Here is a 17374-nt window from a genome sequence, read left to right as displayed (position 1 = left end):
ATGGTGTAGATTTGCTCTTTGAGCCAGAAGCCAGGACCTTTTATGCGGGAAACGTGTCTATGCCAGTACAGCACCAATCTCAAAACCTGGAGACAGAGGGGTTTTTCTTTAAGATGCGTTCAAGTTTAGTGCTCCTTCCTGGATTCAAATTGCTCCTCAGATAGTGCTTACTCCTCGCCCAGAATCGAGACTTGTCCTTTGTACCTGTTAATGTCACAAATTGCCTGAATGCGTCGCTCTGGCCTCCGCCCAGACCCAGATTCCTCTCCCCTCCCGGCGCCCTTTACCAGGCAGCCGGCCCACTCACTGCTGGCGAGGGCTTTCTGCCACTCCCATGTCCTGACCCCATTTACTTCTTGGGTCCTCGCCGGTGCCATCTGGCTGTAACCTCGGGGAGAAGCTAAAAGTTGGCCTTGGTCACCCCTACCCCTCTGCGTTCTTTACTCGCCAAAATATAAAGACCGGGGCTGCTGGAAGACGGGAGGTAGGGAAGAAAAAGTAAAGACAAAACGGCTCCGGGTCTCCACCGGCCCTCTCCGCGGCGTCAGTGCCCGGGGCCGGGGCGCCCGCAGCCTGCTTTCGGCCGGAGGCGCGGCCCTTCTGCCCGGCGGGGTCGGACGCCTGCCGCTGTCCCTGCTTCCCCCGCGGAGCTGCGGGCCCCGAGGAGGCCGTCGCATCCGGGTCGGCCCGGGGGACCCGCGCGGTGCGGTTGCCGCAGCCGCGCGGGAGAGAGCTCTGGCTCGGCCCCGCATTCAGCCCAAATACAGTGAAGCAGGAAATAAAAGGAAAAGAAGAAAGCCGAGCGCCGTGGCCGGGGGCGGGCGGGCGGAGCCGAGGCCGGCCGTACGGCGGGAGCGCAGGGCGCCGGCAGCACGCGGCGCGCTTGGCCGGCCCTCCCTCCCCGCGCCGCCGGCCGCGGCCCCGGCTCCTCGGCTCCGCCAATCCCCGCCCTCCGTTCTCCTCCCGCCCGCCCGCCTTCCCCGCCTTCCCCGCCTCCGCCTCCTCCCTCCCGGCCTCCCTCTCCCAGCCAAACTGAAAGCCGGACCCCAGGCCGCCTCCCCGCCGCCGCCCCGCCGCCGCCCGGCCTCCCCGCGAGCGCTCCACCATGGACAGTCCTGTTTTCACCTTGTAAAGATGGCGGTGCGGGATCGCTGCAACCTTTAGACTAATGACTGTCCGAAACATCGCCTCCATCTGTAATATGGTGAGTGGCCGCCGTCGGCGCCTCGGGGGTCGTGCCCGAGGCGCGGTGAGGCAAAGAAAGGGAAACCCGAGCCGCACCGGCGCCCGGCGGTGGCGTGGGGGCCGGCGGGGGCCGCGCCGCGAGAAGTTCCCGGCCCTGGGCTGCGCGGACGGGCCGCGGCCCCGGAGCCCCCGGGGAGGGTCCCGGAGCCCTCCGCCCCCCTCTCTGCCCCGGGACTTGGGAGCCCGGCCGCCGGTCCCTCGGCCGCGCCGCGTGCCTCCGCCCTCGGGTTGCGGTGCAAGCGTCTGGGGGGGAGGCCGAACCCGGACGTCCCGGGGGAGGGGGTTGGGGGACTATCGAGGGATGGCGGGTACCCATCCTGTCCTTACGGTAGAAGAAGCCCTGCCGGTCTTCCTGGCTGCCCTCATCTCATTTTAAGTTCACTCCTTAAACTGTATTTAAAATTCACTTTGCAAAGGTAATCGGTCTCTGGAGACATTTGAAATGTCATAAAGCTGTAAAAAAGTGCAAAATTGTATTTAGAGAAGTGAACTTCACCTGGTTTGAGAAAGCACAGAAATTTGTTTTAGAGACCTCAGTTTCCCCACCTGTGAAAGAAGAACAAGGTTACATGAAGACCCAAGGGTGGTGGGGCTGGAGGAGGTCCCAGGGTGATCTTGCCTGATGCACTGTAGATCCGGTGGAGGCTGGTGGGCGTGGACACAGCTAGGGGACATCAGTGGGCTCTGATGGGGGACTGCTCCCCTGGTGTGGTGGTGACTTTAATTTGGGTTTTCCCCATTGCTTTCCCTTGCTTTTCAGTTTCTGCAGGAACAACAGCTTCTAGCCCTTGGGTCCTCAGGGTGCACCTTTTGGCACCCCCACTTGTCACAGCCTTGGTGTGCACAACTTGCTCCCCTGGAGTAAGCCACTGCCCTGCTGTGTGGAGTGAGAGAGTGTGCACTTTGCCTCGTTGTCCAGGTCCTTCCCCCCACTCCTCAGCGTGGCTCCCCTATCTCCAGCTGGAACACCAGCTCCTTTAGTGCCAGTTTGGGGAAAACTTCTGCTGTAGCTAATAGAGGCCCCTAAAGGGAATCTGAGGAGGCTTCATTAGGCGGCCTGGAGGTAAGGTGATCTGGCTGCCCTCCCCCCATTACACAGCCTTTTCCCTCTTCTGTCCTACATTTTGTTGCAAGATTAACACATGGCGAAGGAGCATTAAGGAGCCATGTGTTAGCTCAGGGGTAGAATTGCAACCCAGTGGTGCTGGCTTCATTTTTCAGCACTGTTGGATGTGGCCACTGCGGTGGTCAGCAGAACAAATGCTGGGGCTTCCTGGAGTGATAGCTGCCAAGGTGTTGGCACAGGACCAGTTAGATGTGGTGGGTGGCTCCTGGAGCATATAGATTTCCTCTCCTTCCCTTCCTTCTCCAGGAGACGGGTCTCCTGCTCCTTCCTGTGGAGTGGCGTTAATGTTGCTTGGTGCAGTGGGACGGTGATGCCTTTCTGCTCTGGTTCTCTCTACGCTATGATCAGCTCCTGAGGGGAACTTGGAAAGCAGGAGCTCAAATACTCTTCTTTCATGCCTGCTGGGGTGGCCTCAGGCTTATAGGGCAGCAAGGTGCAGTCCCAGCCCTTGGTGGTGTTCCTGTCCAGCTTGTGCGTCCACCTCTTTGTACTAAAAGCAGGTTGGAAACTTGAGAACTGGTATGTCCCAAGAGGAAGCCAGTCACCAGCTTTTTTTTTTTTTTTTAATCCTCAGTGCAGCTGGGGTTTCTTGGCGCACCAGGGCAGAATGTCACTACTTGCTTCTAGTAAAACCCAGTGAGGGAGGCAAGTGGCAGGGAGGATGTGAGATGAGCAGGCCAGTGCTGTGTCTGGGGAGTTGACAACCTCATGTGGAATCTTTAAAAAGGTACCAAGTTTAGCATCATCACCCAGGTGAGGTGAGGAACCAATATTTCCTAAGTAGGGAGTTTTATGTTCCTATTCGGACATTGTGTCTTGAGCAAGTAATGATGAATTTGGGCTCTAAAGTTAGACTTCCTCAGTTCAAGTCCTGGATCTAACACATAGCTTTGTCCTTGAACAGGTTGTGCTTTGTCTTTCTTTACCTATCTATAAAAATGAGATGGTTCCCACCTCCTAGGACTGTTGTATTAAGTTACTAAGCCTAGTTCATAGCAGGACGTCAATAAGTGTTAGCTGTTCTCAATATCATCTCATGTCATCTTCAGTTGTTTAAAGCAGGGGTCCCCAAACTTTTTACACAGGGGGCCAGTTCACTGTCCCTCAGACCATTAGAGGGCCGGACTATTAAAAAAAAAAAGCTATGAACAAATCCCTATGCACACTGCACATATCTTATTTTAAAGTAAAAAAAAAAAAAAAGGGAACAAATACAATATTTAAAATAAAAAACAAGTAAATTTAAATCAACAAACTGACCAGTATTTCAATGGGAACTATGGGCCTGCTGTTGGCTAATGAGATGGTCAATGTGCTCCTCACACTGACCACCAATGGAAGAGGTGCCCCTTCGGAAGTGCCGGAGGGTGCCGGATAAATGGCCTCAGGGGGCTGCATGCGGCCCGCCCGTGGGCTGTAGTTTGGGGACCCTGGTTTAAGGATAGTGGAGATGATGCTTTCTTGGACCTGATGGAAGCAAGCAGTAATGTAAACAACTCACGTGTTCATTTATGTAAACCAGGCTGAAGGTCTGTATACAAAGACTGGGATGGGCATCCTTAACCCCGCCCCTTATAAAAGGCTGCTCAGGTCACCCGGGCCCCTCCCAGTCTCACATCCCACACGGGAGGGCATGTGATGAGGAGACTGCTGTCTTTCCATGTGATCCGACGTAAATTTTCATTTGGTTCCTCTTTAGGTTCTTCACATGATGATGAATTGTTTCCAGGTAGGTCTTCTGTGGGTCTTTCCTCACTGTTTAGCTTCTCCCTGGTGCTTTTATTGACCATTCCCTCAGCTAACTCCGTTTGGCCTTAGTTGGTTTGAGTAGTTGTAGTAAGAGCAAGTGGCTCTTGCATTTTGTTGTTGTTGTTGTTTATTGATTTTTAGAGAGAGGAGAGAGAGACAGAGAAAGAAAGGGAGAGAGAGAAAGACGGGGGAGAAGTGGGAAGCATCGACTTGGTAGTAGTTGCTTCCTGTATGTGCCTTGACCAGGCAAGCCCAGAGCTCTGAACTGGTGACCTCAGCATTCCAGGTCGACATTTTATCCACTGGGCTACCACAGGTCAGGCTGCATTTTTTTTTAAAAGCAGGTCATTTGGTATATTTTAAATACACTGATGTGTGTCCAGAAAGGGTGTGAAAGGATATCATCCTTCTAGGTGGGACTTGAACGACCAGGACCTAATGTTGAAAAGTGGATTTGTTTTGTCCACTGGACAAGAAAGAATTGAGCAGAGCAGAAATAGAACTTGTAGCAAATCCTTCATGTGATTAAGAAATAAACACCACCCCCCCCTCAGACTTCTTGTGCCAATTATAGATATAAGGGACTTGGAAAACATTCATATCCTCCACTTGCCAACTGAGATTTTATTATCCTTTGGAAATTTAATGCTAGTTTCCATTTGTTTTAATTTTACTTCCATGTGAATTTCTGCCATTGTGATTCTTGATCAACTTGCTCAGGGCTTGTCAGTTTAGCCTCACAGCATGTCTGGTTCACAGATAATAAAGCTTGTTTGGCTGGTGTGTTGTAATTTTTAAAATGCCCTAGCTGCTACCAAGCATGAGGAAATGTCCCTTGTTTATAATCCTCTGCTACTTGTCTGGACCAATAGAGTTAACTTCCTGTGTATTTTTATGGTGCTACAAATGCCAGGTTTTTGTTTTTGGTAAGTTTTTTGTTAGAAGAGCTTGAGGGATTTTCTAAAAAGGAAGCATTTGTTGGGAGAAACCGAATGTGCCCTCTAGAAATGCCACTTGGACTGAATTGTGCACATGGGTCTAAATCATCTGATCTTAATTTTATTTCTTAATAGTGCTGTGAAATGTGCCATAGGGGGAATGCCCTTTGTCAAATAGATTACATTTTACTATTTGTTGAGGACCTGCAATGCCAGTGTCGGCACACACTCAGTGCAGGTGCTAGTAAATGAATGAGGTGAGTCCCTGTCTCCAAGGGGCTCAGCGGTTTCTTATCTTGTGGGTGTAACATTGATGAAGATGAAAGTTTTAGTACAGTGTGATATCCACACAGATAAAGGTTGAACAAAATCTCAGAAGTAATATAGTGTAAAGACTGATGAACAGAGCCGGATATTTCTTTAATATATTTGCAGTTGACCAAAGTTGGGCTTTTTTTTTTTATGCGAGGACGTGACTACAGTCAGTGTAACTTAGAGCTGGAATAGTACCATTGGGGGTCTCTCCAGTTAGGCATGAATCTAGTGGTGCCTTTGGACAAACTATTGATTGGAACTTATTTTTTCTCAATTTATGAAACTAATTTTTGTTGTTTGTCAAAAGCTTCTCGGTGAGTAGTGTTTCTTAGCGTCTTTATAAAAATCTGCGTCTCTTAATTGGTTAGTAACTACTTGAGTACCTAACTACATTGTTTAAACTGTGTTAAACTTAGCAGATACAGTATTAGCATTTCAGCATCCATTGAACAACCCCAGGATATTACTGGGCACCTTGCCAAGTGCCAGATTTGACTTCTTTTTAAATAAATGAACTCACCTTGATATGATGGGAAAGTAAAATTAATAAAAATCTGAAACGACGCTAGAGGAATTTTATAGAGATCATTTTATTTTGACAAGTCAGTTACTTACCTAAGGCATGTATTTTGCGAATTGCTGGAAAAAAAGTTTTTAAAAACATTTAAAAATATATAAATCACATAATTTGGGAGAAGAGAACTTGCCACTTCCTCTGTTATTCATGCTTCCCATTCTCAGAGAAGACTGGAGACAAAACTTAGTTTAATGTTATCAGCTGGGAGTTGTTTTCACTCAGGAATGAGGGTCTACTCTGATATTACCAGTTTTCAGAAATTGCTAGGTGGGGTGGGTTACTATCTAAGGAAAAAGTCTGTTCCAGCCTCTCTGGTCTGGTGGAGATATTTGTGTTGGTCAGGTCCTAACAGTTAGGTCTATGGATTTTCCAGTTTTTTTCTTAGAAGCCTAGGGTGAAAGCAAAGCTGAATGGTGATATTCAGTTAGAATTAAAGATTGTCATACCATTTGCTGGATGTCAGCTCTATGTGTTCCATTTCACCCCTACAATAAAACCTATTTATTTATTTCTTACTAATGTGGAATTTCGGTCTGTTGGGTTTGTAATTGAAAGCAATATTCAGTGTTGATTCTCTTAGCAATTAAGAGAAAATTTTCTCATTCGTATGTCTTTTCTCCCAGCCTGTTCTATCTAGTTAGCTTGAATGAGTTGAAGTTTTCAGATGGTGTTTAATTCCGTGGAATCATCAGAAAGACATCTCTAGCCTGCCCGTGGAACCAGTATAAAGCAGACTATTTGAAAAAGTTATAAAAGATGGTATCTTTTAATCTTGTTAATTCTTCCGCTCTAAATATTTTAGTGCAACTTCATATAATAAACCTTCAGTTGTGGTGAAACCAAGTGTTCGTCTAAGGGTTTGAAAGGCCTTGCTGATCTTTTAAGAGAAAAGGCCACTCAAAAATGAACCAGCAAAAATTTTCTTGAGGCAAATAAATTCTGTGTTAACAACCAACCTCAGCACTAAACAGTTTGGAATGTTTCTGCTCTGGGATTGCTGCTTAGAAATTTGGGGATGTCAGAAGGCCTCTGCTTGGAATTTTACCATAAATCTGAGAGTGATTATTTGCTATGAATGGAGTGTGGGGAAAACCCTATTGGTTCCTAAAGCTTCATTTTCCACTTGTAGATCCAGCCCATCAAGTTCTGATGTCACTTTGAGAATCTGCAAATGCTTTAGAGTTGCTTAGACTTGGGACTCTTTTTCTGGGTGGTGGTGAATTTCAGGCAGAGAGAAAAATACGGAAATAGAGTGAGTAACCATATATCTAGCTCCACTTGAAGAAATAAAATATTACAAATATAGGTGAACCTTTCTGTATCTCATTCCCCTTCCCTTCAGACAGTTTCACTGTTCTCAATTTGGTACTTATCATGTGTTTTTATAGTTTTATTAGATATATATGTATTCATAAACCAGATATAGTATTGTTTCCTCACGTTTATACATGCTCTGTAATACTGAAAAACTTCTCAGTTTGCTTTTGTTTAAATTACAATTTTAAAATTTATCCATTAAGATACATGCAATTCTAGGTTAACGGCTGTGTAATATTCCATTTCATGAATGTGCTGCAGTATATTCACTTTACTGTTGATTAGCACTTGGGTTTATGGTTTTTTATGTGTGCCATTTTAGAGCGACGAACAGTTTTGAATTGGTCTCCCTGTGCATGCTTCAGGTTTTTCTGAGGTCTGTCCCTAAAAGGGAAATTTCTGGGTCAAAGGAAACGGGCGTCTTTGCCCCTATCTGATTGCCCAGTTGCTTTCCATAGCAGTTGTGCCGATTTGCATTCCACCCGGTAGCGGTCAGGAGTTCCGGGTGCCCCGCAGGCTGGCAGACAGCACCCGCATTGTTAGACTGGAGGTTTGCCAGTTTGATGGGTGCGAAATGGTATCTTCATGGTTAAAAATTTGCACTTTCCTGTTTACTAGTGAGACTGAACATCTATCTTTTTTTGTGTTTGTTGTTTTTAATCCAGAGGCTTTGGAGCAGTTTTCCAGGGTTTGTAAGTCAGGATGGCAGTGGTGGTTTTGTGTGAAAATAGGGAAAAGAATGGATGGAACAGTTTGAGGAAATGATAATAAATTGAAAAAAAGTGAATCCTTGTAGCAAAAGGACTCTAGACTAGAAGCTATCTTGAATGTCGAGGGTAAATTCTGGGTACATCACTGTGCTGGCCAGGCCTTTCAGTTCAAGTTACATTTTTTTCATGCGTTTAATTGAAGTTAGCTTTGGTGAAAATTCTGTTTGGGGCCTTTCCCAGTGAGAACAACATAAAGGCTGGACTTGTGGAGTTTTCCTGTTTACCCAGTTGATTTTTGAAGTCCCTTTTAGAAAGGGAATGTAAAATTATATTCTTCTTCCTACGATACATTTTTGCGTCCTTCAGGTCAGGTGCACTGTGCAGGAAACCAGCTGTTATCAGGATCTGCTTGAAGATATTTGTGGAATTACTATCTCAACTATTTAGAAAACATTCCTTGCAGTTTATTTTGATTTTCAGAGTATGACAAATGTCATACATGTCTGGACACAGACATATGGTTTTAAACATATGACTGACAATATCTTTAAAAATATGCTATACTTTCGTGGTTCTTTGGTGTATGGAAAAATTGTGCCCATACATGCATTCTCTTATTAAAAATTCAGACTCTGGGTTTCTATCTCCAGAGATTTTGAGTAGGTAGGCCAAAGGCGAGGCCCTGGAATGCACATTCTAAACTAAGTCTTCCCTTGTCCCCACTCCTCCCTCATTCTGTTACAGGTGAGCTGACAACCACGTTTTGAGAAATACTGTTTTCCTTGTGCAATAACCTTGGCCCCCTAAAAAAATATTGCTTATAGAAATTATTTGCCGCCTGACCAGGCGGTGGCGCAGTGGATAGAGCGTTGGGCTGGGATGCAGAGGACCCAGGTTTGGGACTCCGAGGTTGCCAGCTTGAGCACGGGCTCATCTGGTTTGAGCAAAGCTCACCAGCTTGGACCCAAGTTCCCTGGCTCGAGCAAGGGGTTACTCGGTCTGCTGAAGGCCCGCGGTCAAGGCACATACGAGAAAGCAATCAATGAAAAACTAAAGTGCCACAACAAAAAACTGATGATTGATACTTCACATCTCTCTCCATTCCTGTCTGTCTGTCCTTATCTATCCCTCTCTCTGACTCTCTGTCTCTGTAAAAAAAAAAAAAAAAGAAAAGGAAGAAATTATTTGCCATGTGAAAGTTTTTAAAAATTGATATAAAATTTTAAGGTAGTAATTTAACTTCAAGAGCTATAGATCATTGCCATTCTGTAGATGTATATCTCGATATTACATAGCAATGTTTTTATTACTTTATGCCCCTAGAATGGAGATTCATAACCCTGGCTACATAGCACATCATGTGAGAAGCTTTTAAAAGACATTTTTTTTAAATTGCAAAATATTATACCCAAAAGAATGGAGAAAAGACTGTATTTTAATATATTTATATGCAAATACCCAGCCTTCAGATTTAACAGATATTAAAATTTAGTGATATTTGGTTAAGATTTTTTTCTTAAACATAAAACCTTAAAAAATTCTCTAACCACCCCTCTTTCCTCTCCCTTCCTCCCAGAACTAACCATTTTCCTGAGGTTGATGTGATGTTTACTCTGCATGTCTTTATACTTCATATTTATGAATCCATAAGCAGTGATATCAATGTCTGTGTCTAAAAATATGTATCCTTTTGCAGCTTTTTTTCACTCAACAATTATATTTGAGATTATGCTGACACAAACTCTTCTTTTATTCATTCTAACTGTTCGGTAGCTGTATTCTTTGACTTAACGATGATTTACTTATTACCTTATTTAGGGGCAGTTGGATAGCTCCCATAATATTCTTTCTGGAAACAGTGCCATACTGAATGTTTCTGTTTCTGTCTTCTTTGTGCACGCGCCTTTGTTTCTCCAGGATGTAGTCCTGGAAGTGGAAGTGCTATTCTTAGGATCAGCCCTCTGCAGCTCTGTGAGGTATTAGGTCAAACTGAGATTTTGCATTTCCAGCAACCTCTCTGGTGACCAGATGCTCCTGGTTTGGGGAGCACACTGAGCAGCACAGCCCTATGGGAAGGAAAGGAAAACCATTTCTTCCTACCCCTCTAGAGAGGAGGAGTTGGGATTTGGAATCTCAGAGGTTGGTAAATTTCGAACCTGTTTCCTCATCCCTTTACAACACAGAAAGGCAGAGGATGGAGTCCCCTCCACACAGCTGTTTTGGGAGAATCAAAGGAGATCCTGCCTACAGAAGCATTTTGTGAACCGTGATGCCCTCATGCATGTTAATTTTCACAATTATTCTCATTTTTTTCTGTGAATTAATATTTCCCTTCACTTTATGCAAAGCACAGAGCTGTCGGTATTGCAGGGTTCTGTGGAATTCTGCTTTCATTCTGACCTCTGTTCACATTTAGCGGGCGTTTGGGTAGGAGTGGGATCGGGGAAGGAAGTTGGGTGGGCGGTAAGCAGGGGCAGAATTCACCAAATGGTATGGCTCCGATGGTGATGTTGGCAAGGTGGGGGGAGGAACGGAGCTGGAGAGAGGCCCACAGCTCTCCCAGTCAGCTCTGCACAGAACAGGTCATGACAGGTAGGAGGGAGACACTAATTTATTTCCCAAGCAGACACTTCTTAAAGTGAGAGGGGGTACTCAAAACAATAATTCAGTATTTGAATCTACTGTGGGTCTGATCAGAGCTATTCAGGGAAAACTAGGTGTGGGGTCAACCCAAGGTTAAGCCACCGCAGGATACTGCCTTTTACTTATTTATTAAGTAATCTTTTTAAGATTTTATTTATTGATTTTAGAGGGAGAAAATGACTGGGGGGGAAGAGCAGAAAGCATCGAGTCATAGTTGCTTCTTATATGTGTCTTAACCAGGCAAGCTCAGGGTTTCGAACCAGCCACCTCAGCATTCCAGGTCAATGCTTTATCCACTGCACCACCACAGGTCTGGCAGGACACTGCCTTTTAAATGCAAGGCTTCGTTCAGGGTGCTTTGGTAACTGGGGTCCTGTCTCACCCATTTCTGAGAGCATGAGAGAAGCAGTGTGGTGTGGAGGGAGAAGGGCAAATAAAAATAAAGTGACAGTCAGAACTAGTGTGTATTGTTTGCTGGAGGGGGGGCTATTATTCTCAAGCATGTCTTCTGGATTAAAACCATGGAAGTGGATCCAGTTCCTTAGGCCAGCCGTTCTTAAATGTCATTTTGTTCTTCTTCCTGGTTTTCATTATATCTGTGAACCACCTGAACTTGTTTATGTAGTCATTTTCCTTAAGTCTGTTCACTTTCTTTCTTTTTTTTTTTTTTTTTTTTTTTACAGAGACAGAGAGAGAGTCAGAGGGATAGATAGGAACAGACAGACAGGAATGGAGAGAAATGAGAAGCGTCAATCATCAGTTTTTCATTGCGACACCTTAGTTGTTCATTGATTGCTTTCTCATATGTGCCTTGACCACAGGCCTTCAGCAGACTGAGTAACCCCTTGCTCAAGCCAGTAACCTTGGGTCCAAGCTGGTGAGCTTTGCTCAAACCAGATGAGCCCGTGCTCAAGCTGGCGACTTCGGGGTTTCGAACCTGGGTCCTCCGCATTCCAGTCTGACACTCTATCCACTGTGCCACCGCCTGGTCAGGCAAGTCTGTTCACTTTCTATTAATTTGGACTCATTTGTGCTTGGACATCTGTGAAGTAATGAGTTTGATGAGCTAATTATGTTTTTCAAATAACATCAAAAACATAATTATTTAAAAATGTTCTTACTTGTACTACCTAAGATTGTCTCACCTCCCTCCGGATGTGTGGTCTGGAACTTAGGAGGCACTGCTCATATAAGAGGTTCTTTATGGTGGTTCAAAAACTGGTTTGCAGATTACAGCTGATAAGCTCCCTTGGACAGTAGATGGGCACGTGGATGAGAGCTGGTTGGAGTTTCCACACTGCTGCGGGCGGTTGTGAGAGCTTGCCACTCTCAGAGACTTTGCTTCTCATCCATGACATGCATGATTGGAGAACTTGCCTTCCTGGCCGTTGCAGGACTTAAATGGAATCATTTATGTCAAGTGCCTAGCCCAGTGCCTGCCTGGATATTTTATTACAGTTTTATTCTAGAGTTTCTCTTTTTCCCACCAGCTAAAGGGTACAAATGATGTAGTTTGAAAGAACTACATCTTGAGTTCCATCCTGACCTTGACACTTTGTGGTTTTCAGGACATTGGCCAGGTGACTTAGGCCTCTCTCTGTCTGTAAGATGTTAAGAAGCGTTCCTGCTGCTGAGCAGTGCTGAGAAGGAGTCCAGCGAGCACGTTGTAATCTAACTTCCAATCAAAGACGAGGCCAGGGAGGGAAGGTGTGCTGAGCGGACAAAAGGAGGAAGGAACTGTGATTTCCGGCTGAGATATCTTGGAAGACATGGCGCTGATGTGTGGCAAAGCTTTTGTATTCATCAGCCAGGATACAGTGTTTTTCCTTTTCCTGATAATGAGGGCACATCATGTAGTAAAAGGTTTTTAGTTGTCTAATATGCGTATAACATATCTCTTTGTTTTATTTGTTATATATCAGTTAGGTGTTCCTAAATAAGAAATACACAAAGTACCTAAGCTCAGTTTCTGTCTCCCTTTCTTCCTTCCTTTTTTCCTTCCTTCCTTCCTTTTTTCCTTCCTTCCTTCCTTCCTTTTTTCCTTTCTTCCTTCCTTTTTTCCTTCCTTCCTTCCTTTCTTTCTTCCTTCCTTCCTTCCTTCCTTCCTTCCTTCCTTCCTTCCTTCCTTCCTTCCTTCCTTCCTTCCTTCCTTCCTCTTCCCTCCCTCCTTCCCTCCCTTCCTCCCTCCTTTCCTTCCTTCTTTCTACAGATAGAGAGAGAGAGAAAGAGAAGAACAGACAGGGACAGACAGACAGGAAGGGAGAGAGATGAGAAGCATCAACTCATAGTTGTGGTACTTTTGTTCATTGATTGCATTCTCTTATATGCCTTGACCAGGGGGCTCCAGCTGAGCCAGTAACGCCTTACTCAAGCCAGCGACCTTCGACTTCAAATCAGAGATCTTTGGACTCAAGCCAGCAACCATGGGGTTGTGTCTGTGATCCCATGCTCAAGTTGGCAGATCTGTACTCAAGCTGGTGAGCCTGCGCTCAAACTGGCAACCTCGGGGTCTCAAACCTGGGTCCCTCGGCGTCCCAGGCCGACACTCTATCCACCGTGCCACTGCCTGGTCAGGCAACTAAGCTTAGTTTGTTTCTTTTTAACTTTTAGTTTTTAATTAGTTTACATCCAGTATTATTTTGTATCCATTTCAGGTTTACAACAGTGGTTAGATAATCATATACTTTACAAAGTTCCCCCGCCCCCAATATTTCCAGTATTCCCCTGGCACTGTACATAGTTATTACAGTATTATTGACTACAGTCCTGGTGCTGTACTTTACAACCCTACAACTGTTCTGTAACTACCAGTTTGTCCTTCATCGCTTCACCTTTTTATCCCAGTTGCCCAGTTCCCCTGCATATGGCAACCCCCAGTCTGTTCTCTGCATGAGTCTGTTCTTGTTTTCTTTTGCTTATTTGTTTATATTGTTCTTTACAGTCCACATGTATGGAAAGTGAGATCTTATGGTATTTGTCTTTTTCTGACTTATTTTTCTTAGCATAATACCCTCTATGCCAGGGGTAGTCAACCTTTTTATACCTACCGCCCACTTTTGTATCTGTTAGTAGTAAAATTTTCTAACCGCCCACCGGTTCCACAGTAATGGTGATTTATAAAGTAGGAAAGTAATTTTAATTTATATAATTTATAAAGCAGAGTTACAGCAAGTTAAAGCATATTATAATAATTACTTACCGAGTACTTTATGTCGGATTTTTGCTAAGTTTGGCAGAATAAATCTTTATAAAACAACTTACTATAGTTAAATCTATCTTTTTATTTATACTTTGGTTGCTCCACCACCACCCACCATGAAAGCTGGAACGCCACTAGTGGGCGGTAGGGACCAGGTTGACTACCACTGCTCTAGGTCCATCCATCCTGTTGCAAGTCATTTTTTTTGTTTAAGGAAAATTTAAAGTGTTTAGAAAAGTAATATGAGTCCACATGGTAAAAATTTTAAATTGTACAAAAGGATATTTGTTGAAAATATGCCTATCATCCACTTCTTGCCCCTGGCATCAGTCAGTATGTACAGTGTTTTCTGCTTCCATTCAGAAGAGCCTTATGTATATACAAGCATATTTGTGTGTATTTCTCTCCTAGTTTTTGAAAACACAAATAATACTAATGGCATATAGTAATCTGTCCGGATCTGCGCCCTTGCTCTCTGTGTCTTGGGGTGCGTCTGTGCTCGCCTGTGAAGAGAGAACCTCCTCATGCTTTTTTCATGGCTGCAGAGTATTCAGTTGCTTCAGTGGATTGAATTCGCTTGACCCGCCCTCCACCAGTGGGTACCATGGTAGTTTTCCAGCCCTTGGTTTCCACAAACAGGGCTGCTGGGGACAGCTTTGCTCATACATCATTACACGTATGTGGGGAGTATGTCTGTCTGCTGACTTCCTGGAGATGGATTTCCATTTGTAACTTGGGTGGGGTTTGCCAAATTGCCCTCCACCAGCCGTATAAGTGACTCATTGCCCACAGCCTTGCCAAAACAGTGGGCTCTCCAAAAGCCTTTCGGTCTTTGCCAGTCAGGGGGAAAATGGTGTCTTAGCCTATTTTTGGTTCACATTTCTTTTCCTAGGAGTGAGTTTGAGCAGCAGTTCACACATGTAAGGAAACAAGCTCAATTTCATTTAACTGCTTTGCTGTTGGCAATTATTTTCAAAGTCTGTAGGGAAGGACCCGTTTTATTTTTATTTTCAATCTGTTGTAGACCGATATTTTTGTAAACTACAATAAAAAACATTAAGAGCGAAGTAGAATAAAACCCCCAAAGATACATAAAACACAAACCCCAATTTTTTATTACTAAACTCGACAGATACAAGATTACTCGTTCATTATACATGCTTTCAGTTTCTGAACTTAGCTCATGGTGGAGTGTTAATGCTGAGTAATATGCCTCCAAAGAACTCACTCCATCTTTTTCCCCCATTGCCACCCTGTTTGGGGATGGGAGGAGGGAGTACAGAATTTTATGTTTCAGATTTTACAATCGGTACATGACAGGATGTTTTTGTTCCATGAGAGTAAAAGATCTCTGACGGTGCAGAACTGCTGCAGAGGGCCTGGCTCCTGAGGGCAGGGGTGCCACATAAACACACTGGGGCGGCTCTCCCACGCTGTGTCCCCTGCCCACCCTGTGAGGCGCGGACACAGTCTTTCACTGACAAGACCTTGAGCTTGAGCAGGAGAGGACAGGATGAGAGGGGAATGCTTGAAATCCTCCTATTGGTCAGCTTTGTAGAGCTGGCCTCTGACCTGGGGCTTTGCCAGGAATCCATGCTGCTCTTCCAGGAAGTGATGGGAATGGTACTTCCGGGTGAAGTAAGAGACCCTTAATCAGGAGGCGTCCTGGTGGCTTTGCAGAACATGGATTGGGAATGAGGTTCTCTGATAGCTCACCGAGTTCAGGCACCAGTTATGAGTATTTCCTCCTTTCTCTACCTTCAGCTGGAGTGTCACAGACACAGGCCCAGTGTTATTTGTCCTGTTTTGAGTTGAAATTTTATCCTTGTTGTTTGTTGTGTTTAGAGTTGAAATTTTATCTTTGCTTGAGAACTTTGTTATTCTGCCCCTCGACAAGGGGAGAGTTGTTTTACGAGCCAGAGTCTGGCTGTTCTTTACTGTCCCTTCCTTGATGACATGGGATCTCTGTGTACTACAGGATCGTCTTTTTTTCATTAACAGTTGTTTTTGCTTCCGTGCTATTATGGTCATTAAATGAAGTCATGTTGAGGTCTTTTTCAGAGTTATTTCTCCCCACCCAATATCATGTAAGACAAGGAAATGCCATGATAATCATGGTGCAGAATGAAAATGCTCTTGCTCTGGCTGAGAGCTCAGTTGGTTAGAGCATCGTCCCAGTACACCAAGGTTGCAGGTTTGATCCCTGGTCAGGGCACATATAAGAGTCAACCAGTGACTAAATAAAAAGTGGAATAAATCGATGTTATTTCTCTCTCTCTCTCTCTCTCTCACTCTCTCTTTCTCCCTCCCCTTTCCTCCCTCTCTCAAATCAGGAAGAAAAAGTAATTAGAAAATATTCTTTAACTGCCTTCTTGTGGATGATCGGCTCCCTGTGAGGAGCCTGAAAGGGAAGGGGTGGGGAGTGAGCACTGTGGAGGCAGGAAATGGATTGTAGTGTAATGGCATTAAGATCGCAGGCTCACACTTCTGCTTCATACTGACACTTGACCTTGGCAAGTTACTTACCCTCTATTAACCTTCTTTCCCTCACCTGTGAGATGGGGCGAGTCAGGTCCTGTTAAGTAATTTATCCTCCAGGGGAGTCTTGGTCAGTGTTGGTCAGTGGGCCTGGGTGATTTGTCTGCTGTCTAAGCAGCATGGCCACTCGTCGTCACTGAATATGGTGCGCCTCGTCGGCAGCTAATGTGTGCCAGCCCACAGCGCAAGAGGACATGCTCAGAAGCAGCCTGGCTCCCTGCCTAGTCCCTACATCTGCAGCTAAGGAATGACTAAAATATGAATGGAAGATCATCTTCCCTGGCTTGTGGTCAGAGCTCAGACAGACTCCGGAGCAGAGTGGCCTCGGTCTGAGGCTGGCTCTGCCTTCACGAACTGAGTGAGCTTGGCGGGTTCCTCCACATCTCCGTGAGGAGAGTGGGGATGATAAATACCCTCGGCCTGGGTTAGTGGACAAGATGAAATGAATAATACATAGACATGAAGGTCTCTTGAATGAGTAGCAAATACTACTTACCCTTCCTGTTTCCCAAGTGTATTCATTCAGCAAATGTATTAAGTGCTTTTTATGTGCCAGATGCTCTGCTAGGCCCTGGCAAACCAGTCGGATGGAATCCCTGTCCTCACCAAGCTTTGGTCTAGTGTTGTGTTGGCAAGCTTTTTGCTAAATGGCTAGGTTGTAAATATTTTAGGTTTTGTGGATCATAATGTCTGTGTTTCAACTATTCACGTCTGCTATTGTATTGTGAAAGTAGCTACAGTAAGTAAATGAATGATAGTAGCTGTTCCAATGAATCTGTATTTACGAAAACAGTTGGTAAGTCAGCTTTGGACCATGGACTGTCATTTGCCACCCTGTGGTCCAGTGGAAGACAGATGTTAAATAATCACAAATTAGTTTGTTATTACAAATGATGATAAGAGCTGTGAAGCTGCCTCTAGGATTCTGTGGGAGGGAGGGTCAGGGAAGGCAGCTCTGAAGTGACGGGGAAGCCAGATGAAGGCTGGAGGGGGAGCCAGAGGAGGAGGGGAGGGAGG

General features: G+C 45.1%; 1 protein-coding gene across 2 annotated transcripts in view; it reads left to right on the top strand.

Annotated features, from left to right (window-relative positions):
- Nucleotides 1–1034: 1034 nt before the first annotated feature.
- USP46 (ubiquitin specific peptidase 46) overlaps nt 1035–17374 on the top strand; it is a 61635-nt gene continuing 45295 nt past the window's right edge. The window contains exons 1-2 of one of the 2 annotated variants that reach the window (XM_066384574.1): nt 1035–1204; nt 4071–4100. In XM_066384574.1, the coding sequence (XP_066240671.1) occupies nt 1169–1204; nt 4071–4100 (66 nt within the window). In that variant the 5' untranslated portion in view covers nt 1035–1168. The remainder of the gene's footprint in view (nt 1205–4070; nt 4101–17374) is intronic. The other variant, XM_066384575.1, reaches the window with a different exon arrangement.

Source organism: Saccopteryx leptura, chromosome 5 (assembly GCF_036850995.1).
Source record: "Saccopteryx leptura isolate mSacLep1 chromosome 5, mSacLep1_pri_phased_curated, whole genome shotgun sequence".
Taxonomy (NCBI): Eukaryota; Metazoa; Chordata; class Mammalia; order Chiroptera; family Emballonuridae; genus Saccopteryx; species Saccopteryx leptura.
Note: the sequence above shows the minus strand (reverse complement) of the source record. Positions and strands in the feature narration are given on the sequence as shown.